The following is a 13,407-nucleotide window of genomic DNA, read 5'->3' on the forward strand; positions in this document are numbered from 1 at the left end:
GTGGGACGTGGGGAATCAACTTAAGCTTCGCAGGCAAGCAAGCACCTTAACTGGTAGGCCATCTCTCCAGCGCCTCAAGGTCATTCTTACATAGACCTGGCATGTCCTTGCAGGCAGTTTTCAGCTCAGGCGGTGAGAAGGGCTGAGCGCCTTGTGTAGGAAGGGTCTCTGTCTGCCATGACCTACTTCAAGCCAGGAAACCACCTGCCACGTCCCTGCCCTGGCTTCCCTCCTCCCGCACAGGTGGCTGGCAGCCTCTTTCCTGGCTCACTTGCCAGTTCTCCCTGGGTCCCATTGCCCCAGGGACAAGGCAGCATCCTCCACTCCCATGTTGTCCCAACCTCCTCTGGCAGTGATGCCTTACTGTCCCTGGTGAAGAGCTCTCCCTGGTCGTGAACCCAGTCCGAGATCTGACACCACCTCCCTAAGCAATGAGTCCACATAGACTCACGGGGGGGGGGGGGGGAAGGGGGGGCAGGAAGAGTGTCTGAGGGAGGGGACTTATTTAGCAACTCTCTGAGTGAGTTGTCCCCTTTGAGAGCACCTCTTGGTTGTCACCCCCAGGCCTGAACTGCTGCCCACCTCACCTTCTGCATCTTGGATAACTCTACATGCCCTGAAGAGTCTGGAGAGGGCTAGTTGAGCATGTAAACCCCAAGATTTTGTGGGGTAGGGTGTCGCACAAGTATGACCACCGACTTACGGTCTGCAGAGCTAGCTTAGAGAAAGCCCAAGACGTGACTCTAGGAAGAGTTACAGGGTGGGCCAAGTCCTCTTGGCCTCCAGGAGGCAGAGGGAGATGGCTTGGATGCACAGGATGCTCATGTGACAGGGGAGATCCGCAGGGCACGTGACCCAGCGAGTGCATGCGTGGAGATGATGCTGTCCTGTCGTGGCTGGTGGAGGCAGTGCGGCCTCCCTCTGCCCCCCGCCGGCAGGAACCTCCTGCAGAGCCGTCCTGGCTCAGGACACTGCGTGTGGCCGAGGCAGGTGTGCCAGTGAGTCAGGGCTGCAGATGCACACCTGGATCACGTGCAGGAAGCCCAAGTGGCTGCCCAGCAGGGGTGCTCCATGGGGACCTCCCTTGGTCACAGCAAGGCTCCTGGAACATAAACAGAAAATGTCTCTGGGGTCAAATACTTTTTTTGTTTGTTTGTTTGTTTTTGAGGTAGGGTCTCACTCTGGTCCAGGCTGACCTGGAATTAACTCTGTAGTCTCAGGGTGGCCTTGAACTCACGGCGATCCTCCTACCTCTGCCTCCTGAGTGCTGGGATTAAAGGCGTGCGCCACCACGCCCGGCTGGGGTCAAATACTTTTTAAAATTTATTTTTATTTATTTGAGAAAGGTGGGGGGAGAGAGACTGGGTGCATCGGGGCCTCTTGCCACTGCAAACGAACTCCAGACACATGTACCACCTTGTGCATCTGGCATACGTGAGTCCTGGGGAATCAAACCCGGGTCCTAAGGCTTTGCAGGCAAGCGCCTTAACCGCTAAGCCATCTCCCCAGCCTGTCAAATATTTTTTTAAAGAAGTGCTCCATTCATGTGTTCCCTCAGGAACATGGTTACCATGCCCAGGACCTTGCTTACCAATAATACCACCACATGGGCCTGGAAATGCCCTGTGTGGACTAGAAGCATTTCCAGCCTGGCTTGGGCTGGGAGTTGGCCCCCTTCCCCCCTGCCACCGTCTGTACCACCTTACTTCTGAGCCCCGAGCAGGTCCCAGCATGTAAGGCAGATGGGAGGTTGTGCCCAAACAGCAGACAACAGTTCCACCTTGGGGCACCTGTCCAGAGCTGCTCATGGTGAATGTCAGAGTCTGGAATAATTACCGTCAAGAGTGAGGCTAGGATGGAAGGCAAGAGCAGTAGGGTGAGGGTGCCAGACTGCTTGTGACCGAAGCCCAAGTCTGGGCCACCTTGTTGCTCACCTTCTCCCTGGCCTGGTTGGCCATGCATCTCCCCACAGGGACATCGCACTCTCTCCCTGCACAAGGACAGGCTAGTCTCTCCTGGTGTTCTGAGAATCCCTGTGCATCACCCACTGGCCTAGAGGCCAAGCTCAGTCCTGGACAGGGCAGTCCCAGTTACGCCTCTGGTCGCATCCTGGCTCTTTCTGCTCCGAGTGACAGGAGCCTGTCAAGGTGGGCCGAGGTATGACAGCGAGGGAAGACTGGTTATGGCAGCCTTGGGCCTGAAGGAAGGGCCATGCCTCGAAGCCTGGTGCGGTTCCCTTCTCGTTGCTTGGAGAAAGCACCCGTCCCAAAGCGGCTGATGCGAGGGAAAGTTTTTATTTCAGCTTACAGCCTGGAAGGGAAGCTTCATGACAGCACAGGAAAGCATGGCACAGGCAGAAGCTGGGCACCACCCCTGCCAACAGCAGGTAGAAAACAGCGGCAGGAGAGCGGGCCAAGCTTTGGCAAGGGGATGCTGGCTATAGCACCCCTGAACCCACCCTCAGAAACACACCTTCTCCAGCAAGGCTCCCTCCCAAATGGTCACCCTCTGGGGACCAGGCATCCAGAACACATGGGTTCGTAGGGCACATATGATTCAAAACCATCACAAACCCCTGCCATAGGCACGTGTCCTTGGATAAGGCTTACTTTTACCCACAAGCCTTTTTTTTTAACTTTTTAAAAACAACATCCATACATATAGATAATATACTTTGTTCGTAATTCCCTCCTACCACATTCCCTTTTCCCCCTCTTGAGCCGCCTTTCACTGAATCCATTCTTTTTAACCAGTCTTTCCTCTATTTTGATGTCATCTTTTTTTTTTTTTTCCACTCCTATTCTGCAGGTCTTGTGTAGGTAGCACCTGCCACTGTGTGGCCCTGACTACTGTAGCCTCTTGGTGTCTGGAAGGAAGACTGTTCTTACACTGTTATTTTCTAGGGCTGGGATATAGCCTAGTATTGCAAGGTCTGGGATTTGAACCCCAGCACTGCTGAAAAGGAAAGGATATTGGTTTCTGAAAGGGAGATTTCATGTTCCATATTTCACAGTGTTGGAGAAATGTCAGAGTTTACAGGCCTCCATTGTCCAGTCCTACTCAGAAGACAGCCAGCGGTGGGCTGTCTCCTCCTTTGCCTCCAGGTAGGCTTGAGTGTGTGAGCAGGCCCATTAGCAAGGAATGGAGGAGACTGAAGAGAGTTCTCTGCAGACTGACTGTGTGTTCAGGAGGCTTTGGTAAGACTGGGCACGAAATCATGGGAGGTGTCAGGGCCCAAGTGGAACCAGAGACCAAGGCATCTCTAGAGTTCACCTGGTGTTTTGTTCACTTTGCTTACAGTCTTGTGAGGCTCCTGTGGGTTAGAATTGTGGGTCTGCTCTATACCTGGTCGATTCACAGTGGGGTTTTGACCAAGAGCTTGGAACGAGGTATTAGGGCTTCAAGAAAGTCTTTGCGCCCCAAACCCTAGGATCATGTCTGCTTTTTAAAGTAACTTTTAAAAGATTTTTATTTTTATTTATTTATTAGGGACAGAAAGAGGGAGAGAGAGAAAGATGGAGAGAGAGAGAGAGAGAGAGAGAGAGAGAATGGTTGCACCAGGGCCTCTAGTCACTGCAAATGAACTCCAGACACATGTGCCACCATGTGCATCTGGCTTATGTGGGACCTGGAGAATCGAACCTGGGTCCTTAAGCTTCACAGACAAGAGTCTCAACCACTAAGCCATCTTTTCAGCCTTCATGTCTCTACATTTAACCAAAGAATTGGATAAAATAAGACTGAGAAGGATAATTATTAAATTATAATATTTACTGAGGGAAGTACAGAACCAAGGGAAAAAACATGAATACACTCCTGTGGTCTGAAAGCCCACTTGATGGGCCTGGAAAAGCCATTAAAAAAAGATTAGAGGGCTGGAGGCTTAGCGGTTAAGGCGTTTGCCTGCAAAGCCAAAGGACCTGGGTTCTATTCCCCAGGACCCACGTTAGCCAGATGCACAAGGGGGCGCACTCGTCTGAAGTTTGTTTGCAGTGACTGGAGGCCCTGGCTCGCCCATTCTCTCTCTCTCCCTCTTTCTCTGTTAAGTAAAGAAATAAATTTTAAAAAACAAAATATTTTTTTAAAGTTAGAGAGAAAGAAGAAGTACAAAGAGCTCCTGCCATGTGGAGGGTAGAGAGCCCATGGGGGAGAAGGGGTCAGGGGCTTTCCCTGTATCTCAGCCCAGCTGGGTCAAGATGAGGGAAACTCACTGGATGTTGGAGGTTCACAAGTGGTCAGGCAGCCCAGAGCGAGGCTTGTCCCCTCACACGCATCTATTTATAACCTTATTGTGGTGGGTTCACCTTTCTGGCTCAGGTGAGCCAGAGAGACAGCTGATCAGTCTGGGCGAGAGGCTGGCTCAGGAAGAGGCCAGCCATGATGCCGAGTTCTGGGGTCTAAGCTTCGCCGACCACAATGTCAGGATCTGCTCAGAATTCTAGAAAAAGACCTCCCTCCCAGGGAGGGGCTCGGGAATGGAAAAACAGGTCTAGGGAACTAGGCAAGAGATAAGAAGTCAGGTTGTCCTTTGCTCTCCAGCAAGCACAGATTGCGAGGGCAGCCCTCCCTTGCCTTCTTACTTTCAGGGGCCACCCCACCCGCCTGATGATGACGCTACCTGACTCCCTATCAAGCTCTTGATGGCTGGGGCATCTGCTGTGAGGAAGCAAGCAGCCTCACCAGGGCAGGTTTAAGGGCCAGAGCCCCACAGTCACCCCACCTTCTATTCTGCAGCCTGGCTCTTTTGGGCATATTCTCTGTGGTGTCTTTGTGAGTTGCTGAGAGGGTGAGATCCTTGTTGGCCCCTGCTGTGGGGCACTTAGCTTCCTGTTTCCTCTGTTCTGCAAAGTTTGCCACCTGCCTTGGGCCATCTTCTATCTTCCAAGAGCCAATTGGTGCCTCCTGCTGCTGCCTGACCTGAAAGGCTGCCCCTCTAAAAATAAAAAGGGGGGGGGGACAGTGTCTTCATTCATACTGCCTTTGCTCCTGGAGGAACAAAGACGGGAGGGGGACCCCAGGACTCCTAACACACTCCTGTTTCCCAGTCACCTCTTTGTTTTTCAAATTTTTTAATTAACAACTTCCATGATTATAAAAAATATCCCATGGTAATACCCTCCCTCCCCCCACTTTCCCCTTTGAAACTCCATTCTCCATCATATCCCCTCCCCATCTCAATCAGTCTCTTTTATTTTGATGTCATCCTCTTTCCCTCCTCTTATGATGGTCTTGTGTAGGTAGTGTCAGGCACTCCCAGTCACCTCTTTGAGGTGTGTACAATAGCAGACATGGGGCTGGAGAGATGGCTTAGCGGTTAAGCACTTGCCTGTGGAGCCTAAGGACCCGGGTTCGAGGCTCGATTCCCCAGGACAGTTGCTAGCCAGATGCACAAGGGGGCGCACACATCTGGAGTTCACTTCCAGTGGCAGGAGGCCCTGGAGTGCCCATTCTCTCTCTCTCTCTCCCTCTCTCTTTCTGTCGCTGTCAAATAAATAAGTAAATAAAAATTAAAATATATATAAAAATAGCAGACATGGAGGGAACTTGGGGCTCAGGTGGCTCTGCCCACCCTGCCATCACTCATTTTCCCCCCTTCAGTACTTGAAGCAAAAGTATCTCAAAGCTTTATTCCCACAGCACTTAAACGAAGCGTCCCAGTGCTTAATTTACTCCAGCACACATGATGAAATGGAGCATATGCACAGAGCAGGGCACCAACCGGAGCATGCGGCCTGCGGACTTTTGTGGGGTGAGCACGTGGGTGAGGGGCTCCCAGCGGCCCCTCACCCTTCCCAGTGCCTGCCCTCCAAGCTGGCTCTGCCCTGCGTCCCAGCGGAACAGGGCCCTTTGCCAGGTCTGAGCTGAGTAAAGGCGGGCTTGTACCTTGGGATGTCCGCGCCTGGCTTCCTTCGCTCCACATCGTGGAGCTGGACACACCCCTGCGTGTGGCTGTCATCCAGTGTTCAGACAGAGTTCCTGGGGGGTGGACACCGCCCCCCCCCCGGCTGGGCAGGTGCTCATCTAGTCCTCTGGGGGGCCCGGGGAGGATTCCCCGGGGTATTTTCACCTGGGATCTATTGCACACAATGCGGATGCGTCTCAAGGTGGGGATTCCACGAGCCTTTCTGTCAAGCTTTCCGCCAGGACGGAACTTCTGGGGCTGCGTGTGATCCGCTCTTGCGTCACCGTGTGACCACATCCTCATGTAGCGCCTTAGCGATGCCACCACCACCAGCCGGGGACAGTCGTGAGGGCCAGCCCCTGGACAGCACTTGGTGTGGTCCTTTCTTTCTCTGTTACTTTTTTTTTTTTTTTTTTGCCTGTGTGTGTGTGTGTGCGTGTGTGTGCACGCGCGTGGATGCGCATGTGGAGGCCCGAGGATAACCTTGGGCCACCCACCAGTTTTGAGATAGTGTTTTCCGCTGGTCTGGAACCTGCCAGCTAGGCTAGACCAGCTGGCCGGGAAGCGCCAGATAGTCTTCTGTCTTTACCGTCTAGGGTAATAGGATGGTAGCGCCACACTCAGTTTTATTTTTTTTAATGTTTTATTTAGTTATTTGTTTATTTTGGGTTTTCGAGGTAGAGTCTCACTCTAGCCAAGGCTGATCTTGGAACTTACTCTGTAGTCCCAGGCTGGCCTCGAACTCACAGCAATTTTCCTACCTCTGCCTCCCAAGTGCTGGGATTAAAGATGTGTGCCACCATGCCCAGATTATTTATTTATTTATTTGCAAGCAGAGAGAGACAGAAGAGAGGAGAGAGACAGAGAGAGAAAGAGAGACAGAAGGGGGGAAGGAGGGAGAATATGAGCATTGTAGGTACTGTAAGCAAACTCCACACGCACGCTGCGCTTTGCGCATCTGGCTTTATGTGGGTACTGGGGAGTCAAACCCCGGTGTTTAGGCTTTTCAGGCAAGCACCTTAACCACTGAGCCATCTCCCCAGCTCCCCCTTTTTACGTTGGGTTCTTGGGATTGAACTCAGGTCCTCATGCCTGTAAGCAGTTTACCAACTCAACTATCTTCCTAGCCCAGCATTTTTGGCATTTTCTGCCTTTGCGTTTTTTCCAGTCTGAGGAGAATGCTCGGATCTCAGGGGGGTTTAGCTTCCCCCACACTGATGACTAGCAAAGCTGAATTATTTCTCTTTGGCTTATTGCCCTTTCGTGAGGTGTCTCTTCAAGTCTTTGCTTATTTATAAAAGTTGGGTTTTCAGATGTTTGGGCTTGTTGAGTTCTTTATATATTATACATATGAGACCTATGCTGAATATACACAGCTGCATCCACATATCTATATGTATATATCTCCATATTTATATCTCTATCCATATCTGTATTTCTTGCCCATACCCCTGTCTGTATATGCTCCGTAGCCTTATCCATATTCCATGTCCACATTCCTATCTCTATCTCTACCCATACCTATGTTTAAATTCATATCTATATGCACATCCTTACATATGTCAGGATCTCTGTCTGTCATCACTATCTATGTCTGTCACCATCTGTATCCAAATGCCTAACCACACCTGTATCTGCATACATGCACATATATGTACTTCAGATAGGTCTCACATGTGGCCATGTCACAGTCACTGGGCTGAGTAGTGAGTGAGCAGATAAAAATCTTACCTTCATAGCACTCACATTCTCTCTCTCTCTTTTTGAGGCAAGCCCCAACAGACTGGCTTAAAAATGTTTTTTTTGGAGCCGGGCGTGGTGGCGCACGCCTTTAATCCCAGCACTCGGGAGGCAGAGGTAGGAGGATCACTGTAAGTTCAAGGCCACCCTGAGACTCCATAGTTAATTCCAGGTCAGCCTGGGCTAGAGTGAGACCTTACCTTGAAAAACCAAAAAAAAAAAAAAAAAGGTGTTGTTTTTTTTTTTTTTTGCGGGGGGAGTTTTTCAAGTTAGGGACTCACTGGAGCCCAAGTTGACCTGGAATTTGCTTTGTAGTCTCAGGGTGGCCTTGAACTCACAGCAGCCCTCCTCTTCTGCCTCCCAAGTGCTGGGATTAAAGGCATGCACCACCATGCCCAGTTGGATTGGCCCGTTTTTATGAGAAAGAGAGAGAGAATTGGTGCACCAGGGCCTCAGCCACTGTAATCAAACTCCAGACGCGTGCACCACCTTCCTTGTGTGCACGTGTCACCTTGCACATGCGCCACCTTGTGCATCTGGCTTATGTGGAATCTGGGGAGTTAAACCTGGGTCCTTAGGCTTTGCAGGCAAGTGCCCTAACCACTAGGCCATCTGCAGCCCTCACAATGTGTTTAGAGCAGACTGGTAAAGAAGTGTCAAAATGAAGTTGGATTGAACAACTTGAGAAAATTCAGTGGAGAGGATGATGTGCTGGGGTGGTGGTGATCTTCTATGTCGCTCTCTAAGGGGGAGCACCCCCAAACATGGGGGAAGCATGTTCCATGTCAGGCCAGAGCAGAGGAGCTGAGGTCTTGGGCAGTGACGGGTCTTCTGGACCCTGAGGCTGCAGGACTGTGGTTTGCATTGTAATCAGGACTGAGCCGTTGCAGGTTGAGGGCAGAGGAGGGACTGGACCTGAATCAGGTTCTAACGGGGCCCCTTCGTTTGCTAAGCTGAGAGCTCACTGGGAGCCCAGTGCTGTGGTCCACCCGTGCTTGTGAGGATATCTGGGTTCACCGTAATCTTAGATCCAGGCTTTCCTGCCCATGGCTCCACATCCTCTCATGGTCAAGGACTATTCCAAGCCTTGTACCCAGTCCGCAATGTCTAAGGAGGAGAGCATCTTTTCCTACGAGCCTCACCTTTTCAGTAGCTCTAGCAGATGTCCACAAACCCCACCACCCCTTGTTCCTGTACTTTCCAAAGCTAAACTTAGTAAGGGCAGTGGGGGTCCTGGGTCAGGCTTCACAAGCCCACCCTGAAGGGTAGCTTCACCCACAGTTTCAAGCTGCAGGGCAGCTGGCAGAGGCAACTGTTGGATTATCAGCATGCCCAGGTCCCTGGGATCCAGGAAGGAGGCGCATTGATGCACGTATGAAAGCTGAGGTCATTCCGGGGACCAAGGAAAGAGCCCATCCATATTTGCCCAAGATGAGGGCAAAGGGCTCTTCTTCCCGGGAGAAGGGTTTACCTCACTGGGGAGCTTGGACACTGGTGCTGACATCTGTAGATAGTCTCTGTAAAAAGAGACTCTGGGGGGCTGGAGAGATGGCTTTAGTGGTTAAGGCGCTTGCCTGCAAAGCCAGCTTCAATTCCCCAGGACCCACGTTAGCCAGATGCACAAAGGGGGCACACGCGTCTGGAGTTTGTTTGCAGTGGCTGGAGGACACGGGGCACCCATTCTCTCCCTCTCTCTCTCCCTGCCTATATCTGTATCTCTCTAATAAATAAATAAAATATTCTAATTTAAAAAAATGAGCCTGGGACGGTAATGGAAGGCCACACCGCCATCAGCTCTCTCCTCTAGCCTGAAGATTGTCATCATACCCAGAGGGGTAGTGGGGAAGGCTCAGGAGCAGATGACAGCAAGGTGTTAAGGGTCCACGTGGACTTCCTGAGGAACACAATGGCCACTTTAGGACCCAGATAACCTGCAAGGTTAGGGGACCATACTCAGGAAAGCAGAGGCAGGTGCCTCCCCAGATGTAGGACCCCAGCTAGACCCCTTTTCACACTCCGAAGGAACGGAAGGCTCTGGGGGGGGGGGGTCTTGACACCACAAATCAGTAGCGCAGGCCGCTGTAAGCTTTGCATGGTCTAGAGGGCCCTAAACAAGATGCAAAACAAACAAACAAAACCAGAGGAGGAAGGAGGTCAGGGTAAAAGCCGGGGCCTCCCCCTCACTGCCTACCTGTGGACCTGTTCCAAGCGGTAATGAATGGTGCAGGCTTTGGAACCCTTACAAGTGAGGTCCAACCCCAGGGCCAGTACTAACTGGTAGAAAAGTAAGGGGAAGGCAGAGCTCAAGACAGAAATTATTGCCTGTGGAGACAGGCTGGTAGCTGGGCTTGCTGCTGGCAGGAGAGCTGGTGAGGGAGGAGGAGAGACCGGCTGATCCAAGTTGCTGGCTGGGAACAAGGAACTATGGTGGTGGTGGGGGGGGGAGGGGGAGATAGGCGTCTTGTCCCGGCTGGGTATGGCCCGGGCCACCACTGTCCCCCGAAGTTGTCTGCTTCTGTGGTTTCCTGCGGTTGTCTCAGCTGCTCTGGGAATCCCCTGTACCCGAGTGTCCCTTTCAACACCCCCCGTGGCAGCGCAGGTCCCAGCTGACTCGCCCAGAAACCTGCCCCAGCTCCCGCTGCCCCCGCTCCCCCGCCCTCGGATCCCCGGCTCCATCCAAACTGCGCCACGTGCCAGGCACGCCCCTCGCCTTCTCTCACATTAGCCTCCCCCTTCCCCCCCCCCAAAAAAAAAGCAGCTGATGTATGTTCCTGCTGTTGTGTGTGCGTGGGGAACTGGAAGGACAAGCGTTCTTTGGAACGCTTCGGGGCCCCGATGGGTAGAGCGAGGCAGGGATGCCTTTTAAACTAGGCACCTGCTCTGGTCCTGGGCCACGAGGTGCGCCTGGGCGAGGCCAGAGAGAGACGCGGGACGCGGGGACCCTCGAGTCCCTTGCAAGGCACGAGCCCGGGAGGACCCCGCCCACCCCCGGGCCCCGCCCCGTTCCCCGGTGCCCCGCGGCGGCGGCGGCCGTCTGCTCGCTCGGCCCCCGGAGCCCGCAGGTGGCTCGGCGGCTGGAGGCGCGCGCGCGGCGGGGGGGCGCGGAGCAAGCCGCCAGCATGTTCCTGGAGCCCCAGGTAAGGGCTGCGGCGGCGCGAGGCTTGCTTGGGGAGACGTGTGAGGCGGCGATTGTGGGCGCCCTCCAAGGGCAGGGTCTTAGCTGGAGAGGGCAGGACCCTCCCCACCCCCGGGGGTCAGGGTTCCTGCGCTGCTAGCTTGGGAAGTGGGGCGCAAAGTCTTGCGGGGTGGGGGGAGAGCCACTGTAGCTCCCTCCCTTTTCGTGTCCCTGCTCGGGGGGGGGGGGGGGCGTGGCTCCCAGGCTGCCGCTGCCCTCCGAGGCTCGCTCTCTGCTTGATGCCAGGGGCCCTGGTGGCACAGATGCACGGGATGGCAGAAGGCAAAAATTAATAATAATAATAATAATAATAATAATAATAATGATGATGATGATGACCCTGATTTCGTGCCTGGCCTTGGAGGGGGCTCAGAGCCACTGAGTCCAGGAGGAAGCGCCCTGGAGAGGGGCCGCTTTGAGACGGAGTGGGAAGTGTACTTCGTTCTATGCGCCGCTGTGTGGGGGTGAGAGGGAGGGGCGTGTTTATATGTGGGATGTGAGAGTAAGAGCGGTAAGAGCCGGGGGCGGGGGTAAGGCTGTGCCGGAGTGCCCCCCCACAAATGCCATGCGTTACTAGAGGACACCCAGCCATGCCCCCCCTTTTTTTTTGCGGGGCGGGGGGCGGGGGTTGGAGGCTAGAAATTAACCTGAAATTCATCCTGAGTCTGACTGCTGCGCTTCCCCGGGGCCGTTTCATAAAAGCCTCCTTTGAGCTGCGCTGGGCGGCGGGATTCAGGTGCAGCGTGCTGCATGTGACTCTTCGCTCCAGGCCCCCCTCAGCCTGGAGCAGACCTGCCCCCAGTGGGCTGCACATGCAGGAAGCCTAGGTTCATTCCTTTCCTCACTTAGCCCCACACACATTTATTGAGCGCCTGCTGTGTGCAGGAGCTGTGATTTGCAGGGAAGCGAGCCCGTGACACGGTCCCTGGCCTCATGAGGCTTACCAGGGAAAAAGTACAACAACCAATAAATAAAATCCAGGGCATGTTCTGTGACACGGAGGACTAAAGAAGCGGCGTAGGAAGGAAAAAGGACTAGGACACTCCAGGGACTCCAGTGACCTACGACAGGGTTGCAGTTTCACGGATGAGCTTCATCTTGGCTGTGTGTGCTCCTGCCCCACACTCCTGGCTTGGGGACCAGCCTGGCAAGGTCTTATGGCGGGGGAGGGGGGGAGAGGGTAACCATAGCCATCCTGTGTTGGCATCTAAATGTTCCGGCTCCATGACACATATCGCTCCCTCCCTTCACTCCTGGGGAGCCAGAGGACTCACAGCGCTGCCCAGTCACACCAGGACACCAGTCGTGACGGCCTGCTCGCTCAGGCAAGCTGCGTGTGACACACTGTACCCAGAAGGCGGCTGAGTTTCACCAGTGTGGGGTACTGTTTGTGTCTTTAGTAGGGTCGCCGTGTGTGTGTGGGGGGGGGCGGTTGTGTGCATAGCCGGCTGTGGTCACAGGATGAGGCTCAAGGGGTTGTGTCTCCTTGAGGTTGTGAGGATGTTGTTCACTACTCTGTGGGGGGGGGTGTCAAATTTAGCACTGGCCATCACAGCGTCCCAGGGAAAAGATCTGGGGGCTCAGACCCTGATAGCAGAGGAGGAGAGAGAAGAGGGATTTGGTGTACTTTGATAGGATAGAGGCCTTGTTGCTGGTAGGACTGTGGCATTGGGGGCTGGGAGGCTCTAGCAGAGACAGGAAAGGCTACAGCGTCCCAAGGACCGTGTGACACAAGGTGTGGCCTGGAGGGATGTGCCGTCTCTAGTTCAGGCTCCTTGCAGCTTCTGGGCTATGATACCTGCCCTTGTTTTGCTGCCTCAGGACACTGTGGCCCTCCTCAGACCCCTTCCACTTCTGTGTGGAAGAGGCGGGTGAGGACTCCAGCCCTTGAGAGGAGTGGCCCCACGGTGCCCAGGGCTGTAAGAAAGTGCCCTTGTGTGCCCTGGGGTCCAGGACTGGCAGACCCAGAACCTCTGGGACAGCACCTCCAAAGGGCCACCACTCCATATCTCCGAGGACCAAAGGGTCACCACTCCATATCTCCGAGGACCAAAGGGGCAGGTTGGGGCCACAGTGATAATCAATGAACCCCTTGAGAGAGAGTCACGCTCAGGGAAAGGGAGCCGGCTGCCTGGAGAAGCTGCCTGCGCCCTGGGCTTCTTGGGCCCCACCCTCAGGGAAGGGGGCCAAGGAGCACTGCTGTGGGGTGACCAGGGCGATCTGTGTCTGTCTGGACTTCAGAGTCTATCAGGACACCCAGTTGTTACAGCTCTCTGCTCTTCCTCACCTTAACCTACAGGGGGGAGACAAAACCTTGCCTACTTTTGGAAACCCTAATTTCTCCCTGCAGAGTTTGTTCCTCATCCCTGAGCATCCCTAACACTCACCGCCTAATTCTGAGGAGATCCCGTCACTAGTGATGTGTGAAATCTGCCTTGGTGGAACACACTGAGGTGTCCCGTTTAGTCACATGCAACACAGGCTGAAAGGGTCTCAGCAGACATTTGTTGGCTGAATAAGTTGAACGAAGGAAGGAATAAATATGAAATGGCTTATACAGACTGTCAAGTCTCACCTCCTAGGCGTGGGG

At 53.8% G+C, this 13,407-nt stretch overlaps 1 protein-coding gene across 3 annotated transcripts in view; it reads left to right on the forward strand.

The window, feature by feature from the left end:
* Rasgef1a (RasGEF domain family member 1A) overlaps positions 1-13,407 on the forward strand; it is a 103,226-nt gene that overhangs the window by 61,861 nt on the left and 27,958 nt on the right. Inside the window, exon 1 of one of the 3 annotated variants that reach the window (XM_004669153.2) lies at positions 10,756-10,779. The exons of the other annotated variants lie outside the window; for them this stretch is intronic. Coding sequence (XP_004669210.1) covers positions 10,762-10,779 — 18 coding nt within the window. The 5' untranslated portion in view covers positions 10,756-10,761. Of the gene's footprint in view, positions 1-10,755; positions 10,780-13,407 lie in introns of those variants that run through there. 3 annotated transcript variants of the gene reach the window in all.

The sequence above is a fragment of the Jaculus jaculus genome, chromosome 18 (assembly GCF_020740685.1).
Source record: "Jaculus jaculus isolate mJacJac1 chromosome 18, mJacJac1.mat.Y.cur, whole genome shotgun sequence".
In the NCBI taxonomy this organism is placed as follows: Eukaryota; Metazoa; Chordata; class Mammalia; order Rodentia; family Dipodidae; genus Jaculus; species Jaculus jaculus.